The sequence below is a fragment of the Falco rusticolus genome, chromosome 6, assembly GCF_015220075.1.
Source record: "Falco rusticolus isolate bFalRus1 chromosome 6, bFalRus1.pri, whole genome shotgun sequence".
Taxonomy (NCBI): Eukaryota; Metazoa; Chordata; class Aves; order Falconiformes; family Falconidae; genus Falco; species Falco rusticolus.
The window spans coordinates 85,941,162-85,957,453 of NC_051192.1; the positions used below are offsets into that span (position 1 = coordinate 85,941,162).

The 16,292-nt window shown below is 37.3% G+C and overlaps 1 protein-coding gene across 4 annotated transcripts in view; it reads right to left on the reverse strand.

Moving 5' to 3' along the window:
* Positions 1-16,292, reverse strand: part of RNGTT (RNA guanylyltransferase and 5'-phosphatase) — a 193,439-nt gene that overhangs the window by 59,424 nt on the left and 117,723 nt on the right. For all 4 annotated transcript variants that reach the window (XM_037391363.1, XM_037391362.1, XM_037391364.1 and 1 more), the window contains one exon: positions 2,520-2,620. In XM_037391363.1, coding sequence (XP_037247260.1) covers positions 2,520-2,620 — 101 coding nt within the window. The remainder of the gene's footprint in view (positions 1-2,519; positions 2,621-16,292) is intronic.

A 16,292-nucleotide genomic window follows, 5' to 3' on the forward strand; every position in this document is an offset into this window, starting at 1 on the left:
TTTGTTTGTTTTTATTTTTTTTAAATAGAATTAACTATATTGATGTCATGAGAAGAGACTGAGAGAGAGCATAAACTGGAATTCTTGCAAACAACATAAAAAGAGTTAACCTAAGCATCATCCTGATGCTTGGACAGGCTGGACTATGACAATACACAGGGGACAATTACCATGGCTCAGCTGATAACCTGTAACTCACTAAGGTGCAACAATGCAATTTCTTTCGAATATGTGCACTGAACAGGAGTGCCAGGACTAGGTCACTGAGGTTACAGAAACCCTGCCTTTCTTTGGGATGCAATAGTTCCTTTTTTTTTTTATGTTTATTCTTTGTTACACAGCCTTCGTCTTTATAGGGAAGCTCATTCTAAAAGTAGTTCATTGATTATAATCCAAATCCTTCTTTTTAATTCAATGGTAAAACTCCTTCCAATATCAATACTGAAATAACTGAACCCTAGATAAAAACAATTAGTCATTCATCCACAACCAAACTACATCTGGGGTGAAACACAGCTATTTTGCAGTTAACATTACTACTGCAGACTGATTCATGGATGGAAATGCACAACTGAAAACACAGGGGAATTTTAGGTAAATGGAAAATAATCATACTGACTAAAATCTGACAAACTCCCTAGAGGTAACTCCTTTATTCATATGAAAAATGCACAAGATTGTTTACAATTGTTCAGGTTCTCAATTACATTTGCTATCCAAAAGACAGGCCCAACAGCTGACAGTGCTCTAATCTTATGCTACTGAATAAATAATGCCCCTATATGCTTTTTTTTTACTGTTTAAGTGAACAGGGAACTATAAATACAAGGGCTGCATGGTTGGAGTTTTGCAATACACGTTCATCCTGTATCACTACTAGCTAGGCTGTAAACTGTGAAAAGATCACACACACTTGTAACATAGGTTTAGATATGTCTACAATTCAAGACGTAAAGATAAGCCTGTAAATCAGAACAGAGGACTTGGAAACCACAGACAATCCTTGTTCTCGTTGTTTCAAGCTGTCATTTGAGATCAATACTTTGACTTTGGGTCCTCATTTGTCAGTAGGAGATCAATACAAAGGCATACCTTCTATTTCCGTAAATAATATTGCTTAACCGTACCAAAACAACACACAAATTCTGTAACAGTACTTAATTCACATCTGTATTACTCAGCTGTCAAATGCATGCCAGATGTCTTTTTGATTACTTAAGAAGAAAAAATTCTACCTAAAAGACTGAAAGCAGTATCAATGCTTACTTTTAGTCTCAGCTGGGGTGGGGGGAGGCAGGAAGCCTACTGTTGTTATGTTAGCATTGCCAGTAGCAAGACTTTCAGTTCATCAAAACAGAAATGGTTGATATGTGATATAACTAAAAATTATTTATGGTAGTGCTCAGAACTCAGGAACTGCCTTTTTACAGTCTAAAATTAAAGATGCTTGTTTTATAAATCTAGTCAACAACTTCAAAATCAGTATTATTCTGATGCTTCCTCAAATGACTTCAGATTTTACCAAGCGATAAATTGGATACTGAAATTAACAACTGAAGCAGTTAAATCTGGAGTATTTCATTCATTCATTGTGTTTAACTGGGCAGAAGCTACTGTTTCATAGGTCATTACTTAACATAAATACCTCTCTCCCAACAATGGCAAATTATTTTTTCCCACCCAGTACTTCATTAACTTTTCTTTTGTTGGATGAACGCACTTATGTTACCAATAGCTGTCAACTGTCACGCAAGATGAAGTAAAACTTATCTGGAAGAACTGTACTTTATTTATCAAATGTCAGATTTCTAGGATTATTTTTTTCTTATGCATGTGACAGGAACATAAGCATTAACATATTTAGGTATTACACTATTTACAGATTAATTTGGTTAATTATTTCCACAATATGAGTAACTGAACATGGAAACTGCCCCTATTTAATATGCACAGTGACTTAACTAGGCAAACAGTACGTAGAACTGATGCAATGTAAAGATTTACATATCTTCTGCCATTAGAACTCACTGGTTTTGATTAAGACTTTAATGGTTTTAAAGACAATACCAAAGAATACCTATTGAGTAAAAATGTCAAGTTTTCTATTTCTCTAAGAAAACAAGAGCAGTTTGTCATTTGCAGAATTCTAAAATGGAAGAAAGCATAGGTTGTTGATATTATTTTGCAGAAAACCAATGGAAAATAGCCATTTTATATAAAAACTTAAGCTAGTACAGCTTGCCCACCTTCTGAAAACACAAGGGGTAGTGCCAAATCCAAACAGAGCTTTTTAAAGAGATTTTATGAAACTTAAGAATGAGTGAATTTATGTTATAAACATCTGTCATTGTTTTCAGTACAACACAGATTACAACAGTAGCTTATAGTTTCAGTAAACAAATTCTACAGAATATAGAAAGGCTTAGCCCCAGGAAGTGCCCAGAAATATCAGGAGAGATTCACTGCTAAGGGACATTCACAGGAGTGCTATACATTTTAAAAGGGAAGAGGTTACATACCCTTCTCCACCAATTCTTGTTATCTTTAGACGAAAATCAACAGAGTTCAGGCTGGGTGGCTTCCATTTTAAAATATCATCACATCGACCAGGCTTGTATTTCTGTAGCAAATTGAAAAGCAGTTTAATTATGCTTATTGGTTTTCACTGGTTTTAAAAGTAACAATTCAGCATTTCAGACTATATTAGCTGTCTCTAATGAATTACAATACTTATTGACTGAAACAATGAATTCCATTACCACAGATGTAGTTGTGCTTCACTACTTTATTTGCCTGGTCCCTTTTAAAACTGCTTAGCATTGTAGACAAGCCATTGCATATAATAAAAAGCTGAGAAGGGACATAAAAATTAACATACTTCATTATCTCTCTCTGGCTAATGGAAAATTTCATGAAAAAAATAAGAGAGCACAGAAACAAATGAAAATACTGACAGGACATACAGAAAAGATACATTTCTGAATCATTTTATGAATGATATTTTTATTATTCATGCTGTTGGCTGACACAACATGAAAAAGCCAGCAATCACCATATTGCCAACTATCAGAAAGGCCCATCAGAAGCATGTTCTTTCATACCAAAGTAATTTAAGTTATGTAAAGATTAAAGAACATCATGACATACAGGAATATAAATAAGGGAACACTGTTGCTTAAGAGAAAGGGTATATACTTGAACCAAAAGTTGCAAAGAGCAATTTTCTCTTAAATTAGAGCTTTGGTTTCTGATGGTCTCTTCTATCATCTGCTTCAATTTACTAACCTACCATCTTGTTCATCCTCAGCTAATAGTGACAGCCAACCTGCTAACCCTCTCCTTACTACAATACCTTTCTTGGCAACGGAGAAAATCAGTATTAATATGAATAAGGCAAAAGTAAAAGTATAACATGTAGATGAGAATTTCTGGTTGATAGGTATTTATTAATCCACAATGAGAAAATTCATGCAATTTTACCTAAAAAACCCACAGGAATGTCCAGCGTCTTTTGGTAACACAGTGGTTGCGAGCATCACATTGCACCCATGCCATGCTAAATATTTGCAAGACAGAAGATCTACTAATGCTAAACCTAAAAGTTCTAGATCTGAAGTGACAAAAGCAGATGAAGAAATTTCTGTTTTCTGATCTAAGAATGGAAAGTTATTCTTCCCAAAAAAATGCAGTATATCTTTGGCTTATCATTTCTTGATGAAAAGATCGTGTCTGACTTTTGCTAGACAGTAAGTAAAGGCAAGCTTTACATAATTCAAACCCCAAAGTAGTTCCAAACATTTTTAGCCATAATTCTGCTACGCATGAGAAAAATAATCAACTAAAAGTTTCTTCTGGAATTTGAACATGGCTAGCTAGAGAATATTATCTCTTACTTTTTGATCATAGCTTTTAGATTGTTTGAAAGTGACAGCTTCAGGTGTTCAGTTCTGGCGGTCCCAGACATCAGCATCAATCACCTGCCCAAATCACTATTCTAATCATGCACAACTCTGCACTGAATTTCTCTACAGTCTTCTCCTCCTCAACATATGAATAAAATTTAAATGATTTATCCTTGTCCTTAGAACAACATACAGGAGCTGCTTCTGACACATCTTACTATGCCTGGTCCCCTTCCACATCTTTTATTTTATTCCTTCCCAGACATCTTCTAGTTGGAAATTGTCCCTTGGAAAGCAACTTTCTTAAAAGGTACCTCGTATCTGGATCTCCTGCCAAACCAAATCAACACCCTCATTTCACTCCAATCAGAAAACTAGTAATGTACTGTGTGACAGTAAAGCTATGAGACTATGTTTCTTTCTTTTCTTTCCATCCTGTTTCCCCTTCATATCATTTCCATGCTGTAACGTCAGCAGGTATTTGAAGAAAGCTAGTTGCCTGTACACCTTTACAAAATGGGATTTAGGAAGGTATTGTTTAGGCAATTTACAAAAAACAGAAAATCTTTCAGCATTGAAGAAATACTCCTTTAGTTGCCACAATCCTGCTATTCCCTCCCTGATTTCTCTGGCTCTTTTCCATTCACCAGAAATATCTTAACTTTCCAATTATGTCCTCTTTAAATTCTTATAGTAATGAAGTTTATCTTGCTTCTTAGTTCTTTCCTTTACTAAAAATCTGCTATTGTGCTGTATGTTTTTAAAAACATTTAAGGACTCATGCCATACATACTATCTGATATTAAATTGATAAAGCAGAATATACGAACTATGATGTTCAGTAAAGCATTTAGGCTTTTCAGATCATCACTTTCTATAACTTTTTTTATACACAGATAATGTATTTATATATATTTTGAAGTATTTACATTCAATTTTACAGAAAGTACTTACTATTTTAGTATATATTCAATTGGTTGCATGCATTGAAAGTGAGAATTACAGTAAAAGTAGATGGCACTGGAATTTCTTTTTCAGTTAACTTTTCCTGCCATTTTCTTGTACTTATATCTGAGATAGGAAGAATATGGAATTACATTCTATGTAAATTTTATTACTAAAATATGTCCCAGGAGTAACAGGACAAAATACAGTGTTTTCAAAGACATCATTTGTCACTCTCTCTCATCTGCAGTTTCTAATTTGGCCAGAGACCATTACTACTACTAGGTATTTACTACTTAGATCAAAGGAGAACTATGGGGAACACTTTGATTTGCGATAAATTCTGCACAGACAGTGCAAATTTAAATTATGAAACAACCGCTACAGCAAGTATGAAGGAACACAGGGCAGAGCTGAGTAGCTGAAGTTGTTGGAACAGGTACTGATTTTGCTGTATAGAACAGAAGATTCATCTTAATGGTTAGTCTTGGGTCTTTTAGCATGGCTGAGGTCTTCAAACATTCCATAACAGTGACATCTGTCAATCATACATAAATAAAACAATCATACATACATAAAAAAGAGGCATATTTTCCTCTGTGTGTCATGGCTTCTAATTTATTGACTTGTGATAATCTTCTGAGCAGGATTACTGGAGTGTTTACAATGATAGACGACTTAATATATACTCAAGTAATCAATGCCTTTTTAAGCACTAGGTCATGTGTTTGTGACCTTATGAGCTATTAAGACTAGACCCAGTCTAACTGACTTTAGAAAGCAATCTCAGCTGGTTTAATATAAGGCTCCAAGCCATCCTTCTACATATCATTCCTTTACAGAGAACATAAAACAAGGCTAACAGTCTTCAAGACAGAGGAGATTTTCTCTTTTGTACAGAAATACTAGTCTCAATCAAAAAACATCCTGTAATTTGGGTCCAAAAGGTAAATTCAGATTGCTCCTGCATTCACAAGTACTAAATATTTCCTTCCAGCCGTAAACAGGAGCCTTAAATAGGATTGAAACACATCTGGAAAACTAAAGATCAAGGTTTCTTCTGAGCAAGGTGAGAAAATTCAAAGGCCTTTAAGCAAGGACCACAGGCTTCTTTCAGGATCACAGACTCTTTCTTATTTCTATTTACTTCTGCCTGGAACATAAACCCTTAAAATGCTAGACGTTCCTTTAGGAAATGAATTCTTATCTCTCTCAGTCATGGCACTGAAATCCTGAGGAAAATCTATAGAGGAACCTAAGAAAGTCCTTACTAGAGCTCTAGCATCCTAATTCTAACTAAACAGCCAACAGCATGTGCTCAGGAAAGGTGAAAAACAGGGCAATCATATATGATATTTAGAGACTATCCATTTTCAAGCTCAGAAACTTCCTGACATGGATGTGATTCAAATGTGATTCCTACGTATTTAGTTATTTTCAGTTTCCCCTGCGTGAGCTCATCTAGCTCCCCAGTAAGACCATGTAAACTTCTACCAGCTGCTTAAGCCTGCAGCATAATGTTTCATGTACAACCTGACTACACTGCAAGAAAAAACATCTTTTATTCTGAACCAGCTATTGTTGGTTTCAAAGACTTGCACTCCCTAGACTCTTACTAAAAGAGATGCTGAACAATCAAACCCCACTGCTTCTATGCTACTTATAATTTCATGTGCTTCTATACGCATGGAAACACGTATAGAGGTTATCATTTTACATGTGCAGTTACAAAAGTTTTTTCTCCATGTACATTACTCTGCAGTTACCTACACAGAAGTTTATGTGCTGTTTTGTTGCTCAGCCACCCAGTCTTGTAAGGGCTTACTGTAATTCTCCACATTTAGCACCAACACTTGCTGATCCAGCAAGAAAATCTCACTTTATGGTTCACTCAGCTTTCCAACTTGCTTACGCGCAGTACGGGTGACTCCTCTCCCTGGTGAGGCCTAAACTGTACCCCACGCCTTGACACCCACTTTTAACCTATTACTTATCTGTGCAAGAACCTTTTCTTCTAAGTCTCACATCTCCTCTAGTTTCTTCAAGAGTTTTTTGTTAGAAACTTTTGCACAGGCTTTCTGGAAGTGTTAGCAGAGAATACCATACTATCCTTACTCAGATGATTTTTGATCCCGTTGTTGGAGAGGCATAACCTTCCTTTCAAAAAGGCATATGATTTATCCCAACTGTATCATGTTTATCCAGGTATCAACTGTAGTATCCCTTGTTATTGTTTCTACTCCTTTGTCCAGTACAGACATCAAGCTTACAGGTCTTACTTCTTTCCTGATCTTCCATGACACCTGCTCCCACTCTCAGTTTTTTTAAATGGTGTTGTATTTTCTACCCTCATAAGGTTAGGCATCAATGTGTATTTTCCACATAGGTCTACTATATGATTTTTTCAAACTCTGTTTTTCAAGACTGAGAAGTTACACTGTCCTAAAAGTCACTACGAAACCAACTTCACAACAGACAGGAAAAAATATTACAAGATCAGTAATGAAGAACAAATTTTTTGACAGGATGGATCTGCATACCTGTAATTGTACTGCTGGATCCAGTTTTTGATTCAAGTTGAATTATAAAATTAATTGGCTGGCTTGCTTGAAGAAGAGTAGGGAAGTATTTATTCTTTAAGATGGACTTACCTATCTTTACCTCTAGAACCAACAGTGTGAAACACACCTCAGCTAAAATTTTGTCCTATTAATAGAAAAACTGAGGAAAAATTATCTGCACCACACTTCAAGTTAGCCAAAGAGATCTTAACCTAGAAAGCAATGGCAATAAACAAACACTTTTGGCTATTACACTTAGTTTTGACCATTTTCAAACAGCACCCTTCTCACTTCACAGCACTTTGTAAACACTGAACACCTGATAAAGGTAACAGGTAGTTTACAGGTATCTCTCCAAAACAGTTACAATGGCTTAGATAAGCAATCAGACCTCTAAACTCACATTAAGAGCAATTATACAGCCCTCTCAGACTTCTGTTACCATGTTACCAAAACCAGAAATTCACAGAAGTCTAGCTTAAAGCGAGAATTCAACCAAAGGCCACATTAATAATACCTGAGAAGGAGATTAGTTTTTGTAATGGGTGCGTCCATACACACGATACAGCAGTACCAAGTTCTTGAGCTTGAATGCTAAGTGCTAAATCAATTTCTTTAAACACGAGCTGGAGCCAAACAAGCATTCTGCTTGTTAAATATATGAAAACTTCACCTTACATGAATCACTGCATACTGCAGACCTGTTCTGCCTGAAGTTATTCTACATTCTAATTCTAAAACAAAATGTAAAGCAATCTGTCTGAGATCAAACTACTCCCTAGCATTTTAAATATAGCATTCATAGCAATGATAACTTCACCACCACCCCCTGACAACTATGCGTGTACATGACTACTTCTAAAACATACCAGGTCCCATATCATCTCAAATACAAAGTTCATGCTTCAGTCTGAAACCTTTCAGCCTAGTCTAACCACAGAAGTAAGAGCTCTACACCAGAAATGTACAATGACAAATCAGAAACTATCTCAAATAGCTTTAAAGGACTGGACTAGCTGACCTCCTGAAGTCCCTTCCAGCCTAAATTATTCTACAAACTGTAATCTCTCTTTGAACACTTGTTCTTCTAGTAGCCATATTGACAGCATTTTAGTTTGCAAAAGTAATGCACTTTCAGAGCAAATCCCCTGGCTGTTCCTACTTAGTGTATGTCAGTTGAGATAGCTGGGCAGCTCTGGTGCACACAAATTGGATTCCATGTACACAAAACAAAATTTGATGTTTCCCTTCAGGGACACAGCTAATGCACTTCAACCCGCAATACTGACACTAGAGTCCAAGGCAAAGGCTGTACCACCGCAAGGCTTCCCAGCACCTACCTAGCACAGATGAACCTGAGCTGTGAAGATATTCTGCAACATCCTGAAATGCTACTTTAAAGAAATAATGCCGTCGGTGCTTTCAGGTTGGCTATGAAACCCCAGCCCTCAAATTTTTACAACCCAGCTACTCAGTACCTACCTAACTTTTCTTCTATCTTTGTACTATTACTAGTAGTAGTAGTAGTAGCAGTAGTAGTATTATAAATGCCCTACCTTCTGTGGACAGTCTCTCCTGGCAGAATCCCAGCTCTTTCTTTTCAGCATTCCTCTTTTTCACAGCCTCCCATTCCACCCAGGGCTTCACCCAACAGCAGCGTCAACCACCTCAGACACCTAAATATTGAGCTTGGCCCGTTAGTACTTGTCAGCCAGTGCTAGTGGACCAAGAGCTTCTCCAGCAGCAGCATAACTGGTAGAATCAAGAGGTTACTAACCTGAAGAGTGCTGTAGTGTACAAGAGCACTATCAGTCAGCATCACCTGAGCTCAAGAGCCTGAAGGCCAGGGACAACAGATAGGTCAGAAGTAGCATGGCAAATGTACCCCTGTTAAGGAGATCCCAAACTTCAGGCAAGAGCACATGAGTTAACCTAGAACTCAGAGGTGCACATCCAAAACCCTGGGATGCACAATAATCACACAAGACAGCAGAAAGCACATCTTCTGGCACCCGCCCGTAGGCTGCTGAATCTCAGCGGTTCCTAAATTCGTATTCGATTCCACAGGCTTAAGTGGGTCCACAGGCAGGGTTTTTTGCTAGACTCTGATGGGCCATTTTAGCACTGCAGGGCAAACTGATGGGTTGCTGGTCATGTTGAACCCCAGTCCCCTGCCCTGTCCCAAAAGTACTGAGTCTAGTAGCCCCCTTCCTCCACAGCTGCCCGTAGAGGGGGCAACTCTTTTTTCCTCTCCCTGCAGGTCAAGAGAAAGGCAGGGCCTCAGAGAACAAAGCTCTGTTATCTGAACTTTTACTGGCAGGTTTCTTGATAGTTGCAGATATTCCTCCTAGGCAGGTTTTCGTTTTGCCTAAAGCCATGCATCTTCTCAGCATTTGCATTCAATGGGTGGTTCAGCAGAAAGCTGAAGGCCTGGAAAATGGGGATGTTAGCAGCCCATAATGAGGATGAATTTTCATTCCAAACAGCTGCTTTGACTGGGATAGACTTTGCTGCTTAGTATTTTGTAGGAGGAAGAGTACGGTTCGTTTCTGGGACTGCATTCTGGGCAGGCAGTCTGGGCTGTGGGGTGTTGTTGACTCACCATGAAGACACCCACCTGGAAGACTGAGTAACTTCAGCTGCAAGTCTAGATATAACAAATGGTTCATTACTGAAAAGGAAGAGGACGACCAAAAGAGAAGTCCATGCCTCATTAAAAGGAGGAAGAGATGATTTCCTTGACAAGGGTGCCTTACTATCTTACAAAGCCTACTCACCCTGCTCCATCTACCTCCCTGACCCTTACCAAATACCATCCTCCTGAAATACAGCAGAACCCAACGTAGGCCACCTTGCATTTCCCTTCCTCCACATCCTCCCTCAGCCCTTCCACCTCCAAATGACAGGAAGCCAGCAAAAATCCCAGCTTTCTTTTCTTCTGAACGGCACAGTGCTGCTCCTCGCCAGCTGTAGTTCCCCTCAGTAAACCGGTCAGACCTAGCCCTGCAAGATACCTAGAGGGCTGCTAAGCCGGCAGCTGCAGACACACACCAATTCAGAAAGAAGGTTGAAAAAAGGGCACAGAAGGGTCAGGGAAGATTTGTTTGAATAACCGTGCTTGCCCAAGAGACATGGCAGGTTGAATACCACTGGGGAGTAGGGGCAGATGGGGCAGGAGGTGGATGGCGTTAGCCAAGACAGCTACCGAGAACCTATTGGACTTCTTTTAAATCACCAAACATAGTTTGCCACATTGCAAACATCACTAGCATTTAACCACACTGAAAATGCAATTAGTTCAAATTAAGTATCTTCAAACATGAAAAATACCTATTAATACATAATGTTTTATATTTGCAAAAATTATTTATAATATTTATAAAAATAAATATATTTATATGTTAAATATATTTAATAAGAATAAGTATATTTTCTTCTTCAATAATTTTAAGTTTCAAATAAACTACCTTGCTATTTCATATTTTAACACCAAGAAGAAACTTCTGTCATTACATAAATGATATCCTAGTATTTAGACAGACGTACCTACCAGGATGAAGACACTAAGAGCATTTTAAAAACATTCTAGAATGCTTAAGGTTCACAAACAGAAAGAAATATTTGCTCTGTTGTAAAAGCCATCTATTTCCATTACCAGTATTCTCCTCTGTTTTAATTAAACTGTTTGCAAGCAACTTTGTCTTCAACATCAAGCCAAAGCTTTTCACTCGAAAGGAGAAAGTTATCAACTGCAAACCTATAATAACACATTGGCTCCTCTTTCCCACTCAAAACAACAGTTAAATATTTTTCTCTGAAGAGGTCTACTTAATTCTGAGGCCTCTTAATATCCATAGGGCAGCTGCTGCCCTACGCAATCTAATTGCATTCAGCTGTGCAAACATAAAGACAGAATGATTACCCAAAATGTGTTTTTATTTTCTTGCACTACAGACCCTGGATCATTTTAAAGAACCAAATGGATTTATTATAACCAATCATTTCAGGCTAGACCTCAGACACAGATGAGCTGAAGAAACTGAAGTTGCTAACACTGTTGACAGATTATGTGAACAAGTCACATCAATGGATCAAGAAACCACAAGATGAAAGGCTACTATTGACTCAATTGTATATTCATAGATTTTTAGGACTGGAAACCATTACTGCACTCAGTGAGTCAGCTCTGTTGCTCACAGGACAGAGAAACTTGGACAATAACATTTAGATCAAGCTCTTAATTCCTATCCAAACTACAGTAATGTTTATATCAAGTTTATAATTCCTATTCAGGTTACAGCGTACCATTATGCAAGATACCAAGTGATGAAGAAATCGCAACGTATCTAGGCAAGTTACCACGGCCATTTCTTACACATGTGCTCAAAAATGTATGCTTATTTCTACACCGAGTCTTGTTAATGCCTTAGTTTAGACCAAAGCTCAGCTCTCCATGTAATTTCCTTTTGTAAGATAAAATGACTAAGTCTGAGTCTCATTGATGGGTAATTTTCCAGTTGGCTAATGTACATATCTTCACGGTGTAATTTCACAAAAGCCTTTAGAAGACTAGGCAACAGAACTGAACCTACCACTCCAATATTCTTTTCACTGCTTATGTATACAGCAGTATACAAAAGAAAGTGTAGATGTACTTTGTATTCTTTTGCATTGCACTGAAAGCTGTTGACAAGGCTGAAGTAATTCTTTTCAGATTCATGCCTTTGGCTGGGACTTTATACACTTGCTCCTAGATATACAGCCCACAACTGGCTGTATTCAAGCAGCGTCATAAGACCAAATGATCCAAGTTAGCCTACATGACTGATCCTTTGGGAAAATAGGTAAATTTGCTGAAAAACCTAGAAATAGTAACATGACCATAAACACTACACACAAAAAAAAAATCCAAACCCTATCATTAAAAACTTTCACTGTAACATACTTCTTTATCTGTCACAAAAACAAAAAAGAAAAAATACCCAAACATAAGACACTAAAATCTACTTCAAGAAATAAGTTATCCCACCAGCAGTTAATCTGTGACTCTTAGCTTCTTAAAGTATCCTGCCTTTGTTGCTTTCAGCTTCTCTTCTCAGTTCCAGCTCCTTTGGTTCCTCAAAGCATCCATACAGACAATTTATATCCTCCCCATATTCCCCATAGACCATCACTGCAATACCCCCATTCTTCCCCATGTACTCTCTTTGCCTGGTAAAAAGCTAAGCAAAAGGGAACGTGGCACCAGAAGTGTCTTGGTCATTGATGGGTAAATGTGATTAATGATTGTTCTTGCTGTATATTGAGCATGACACTGAGAACTGGAAGAAAGAGATACTAGTTCGATCATGGGCCCAACAACACTCCCTAGCCGAGAAGCAGAAAGTCCAGCTTTTCCTACCGAAGTTTGAGGCAAACGTTATTTGGGAAGACTGCTTTACGAGTGGCAGATTCATCCCTAACTCACATCCTTGGAGGTGAAGACAAACTATGCTGTACACGATGGCATTTATGGCATTTAGTGGTGGTCACTCATGACTAGTGAATCAGCTTCAGAGATACGCATTGTATGCGCAGAGAACGAAGATGATCTAGGAGACAAAGGAGAATTAGGTCCAAGAGTAAAAGCCTCCAGGCTCTAACAACAGGGTGTGTGATTGCGAAGACTGATGCACAAAAGCGACTAAAAGGAAAAAAACACCAGGACAACACTATATACTAAGACCAAATATTATCAGACAGTAAGAGAATATATATGATTGTTTACTCTTGCATTAATCGATTGTATTTGGTTGTTATTTAAAATACATCAGAGCTGGCCAAACTGATTATCACACCGAAATCTTTATAGAGGTCAAGATTTGCCATGCCACATACCTCAGAGTCAGAAAGTGAACCCTTAGATGGGGTCCAAGCACATGAAGGGTCCTTGGGCATCCCACAGACACTGACCACACTAGTTTTCAACTGGCTCCACTCCTTAGGTAGCTAGAAATAACCATCACTGTCCCTATCATCCCATCCTGCCCTTGCCAAGCATCTCCTTCCTAGGACAACCATTGTACTGTTTGCAAACTACCACTCGGCCATCCATTGTGTAGATCCAAAGATGCCAAACCAGGTTCACAAAGAAATAGCTGAATCACAGAGAAAAAAATCCAGCCTCATTAAAATCAAGTTCTACACCATAATTCTGCAGCTTAGAAAGTATTATTTAGCCTTTTAAGAGCTAATGGGACTAATGTGAGCTAACCATGCTTGTTAAGGATGAGAACTTTTCAAATCGTTTCCGATTAGAAGCATAACTGTGACTGCACTGCTCCCGAGAAAAAGCATTTTTCCTACAAATAGTTTAGAGAAATTCTGCAGTATTAGCAGAATGTTTGATACCTATGAACCCAGTTGAGACAACTTACTTGTTGATTTCTAGAATGTCTTTTATAAAAAAACCCAGCCTATGTTTTTAACTGCATAGGAAAGATTATTTATATGCAGGGCTTTCAAGCCTAAGAAACTGTATTAAGTAGTTGCCACTGAACTGAATGTTTAAGTGCTCATTATTTCTGAAGGCTGAGAAACATACTTGGGCACTTAAAATATGCATTTAGGAGCAGTGCAAAATGATTATAAGCAGCAGTAAAACAATCAGATGCTAAAGCTGAGGTATAAACTATATTGGTTGATCAAGTCTGGAGAGTCTGAAGAATTCAGAGGCATGTAAGAAACTTCTATCAATTAATGCAATAGATGAAACTTTGACAAACGCAGGTCAGCAAGGGAAAGATGCATTGCATTTTACTTGACTGTATAGATCCCGCTAAGAAAAGGTGCTTCAATGAAATCTCTTCAGTGGCACTCAGTGTCTTAGATGACTAGGTTTCCTTTCTTTAGAAAATCAAACCAAATGTAGCCAGTACTGCTTTTTTCCCCTGTAGAATTCGACATAATTCCTGTATAAATTCTTGACATTTTAAAGCAGGCAGTTTTTTTATAAATGAGTCGATTGTCCCTACATTTATAAAGGAAAGATGGGGAGATGTGGTTTCTAAGTACTCCTAAGAGTGATCAGGCTAAGAAAAACTCCTGGGTAAACACCAGTACTTTCCAAACACCTGTCATTTGTGAAAGGCATTTTCATAGTTGAGAGAAAACAGAAAAATCTAAATATTGAATGGAAAATACATAAGAACACAAAATGGCTGCAAAGTTTGTGCCACTCCCAAACATGATCCAAATGCTTTCCAACTTCATGCAGTTTACACACCTTGTATCAAGTCCCTCACCCTGCACAACCTGTGTCTAACCATGGACAGATGCCCGTGATGCCCTAACTAAAAGATGACAACCAAAAAAAGCAAATTCGTCCTTTTCAAAAAAACTTTTTAACTGAAAATAAAATAATAAATGCTGATTTTTATGCTTAGAGTTCTAAATTACTGATTCAAACCACCTGAACAAACAAGGAGCTGCAGTCCTGACTAAACATCAGCTTTTTGCCTGGTTCAGTGATTTGATCAGAATACAGAGACACGCTGATGTTCAATAAATATTTGATCAGCTTGAAAATAACATTGTTAATGAATTCCAAACATTATACAGTGTAATCTTATCACATCATAGAAAGCCGATCTGTAGACAATAACTTTAAAGGCTCAAAAAGATAGGGAAAAGACAGGTTCCTTGGCGAAGCTCAAATCATTCTGTATTCACAATTAAGCCCAAATGATAGAGCCAACTCCTGATAAAGCTTTAAATAACTCATTATTTGACAGTGAAGTCACCATGCTGCTTTAACTCCATGTAGTCAAGCAAATTTGTGTCAATTCTTCCATTCCTCCACTTTAAAAAACAAAATAAGGAACAAGTAAAATTAACACATGTTCTAAAACACAGTAACTCTGGTGTATTCCAGACATTTTTCCTTTAGAGAGACTAAGTAGGAATGATACTTTTTCATACATTAGTACTGGTTAGCCAGAAGTAGCAGTTTTTATTGTGAAAATATTACTATACCACAATGTGTCCGTTATGGAAACGTGACCTAGAGCTATGAAGTAGAAAGAAAAAGGTTATAATCAAAATTACTTCTGAAATATTAAGCTTAACTGCCATAGCAGACTGAAAAGCAAATTACGCTACTAATACGCACTCATTTAAATAGTGTTAGACTATGTTTTATATGAAGGATTTTAACATCTGAATGCAAATCAGGTTTAGAAGGTCATGCAACCTGTATGCAGAAATTAATCTGTTAATATTTTAATAGATTTTTTCAATTGCTTTTTCCAAAAGTGCCTCTGAACTTCAAGATAATGCAAGATTTATATTGGACTTCTTTAGTAAGCATCACGCTAAATGTCTTCTGCTCTTGCACTTTAATTTAGCTTTATACCTCCGGCTTCATTAAACATCTTGTTTCACAACTATACTAATAGCTTTTCACAATATTCCATTAAGCAAGAAGAAAAATATGAGGAAATTTTCGTCATAACTAATGTCATTTACATATTAATCCTATTAATATTTGACAAATGAAGTTCAGTTCACAGCCAAAAATCCATGTTTATAGCAATCAGAACATAGCAGCCACAAAATTACTCATTGCTTTTTCCTGCTCACCACCCCACTGCACCTTACTGTAAGCAGCAGAAACCTATTCTTGGTCACTTCTGTTTGTACTTGTCCTTTCACTTATTATGATCTGGAACTAGAAACACTTAACATTTGGTCTGAAGCAAAACCAAAAAAATAAATGGCTTCAAATTATTGGCTAATATATATATGATCCGCAATGGAATAAATTGTGTCTGTCTTAGATTTTAAATTCTACTTTTGGCAAACTAAGGCAACTGTTGAAAAGCCACATACTCGTTCCTACCTTTGT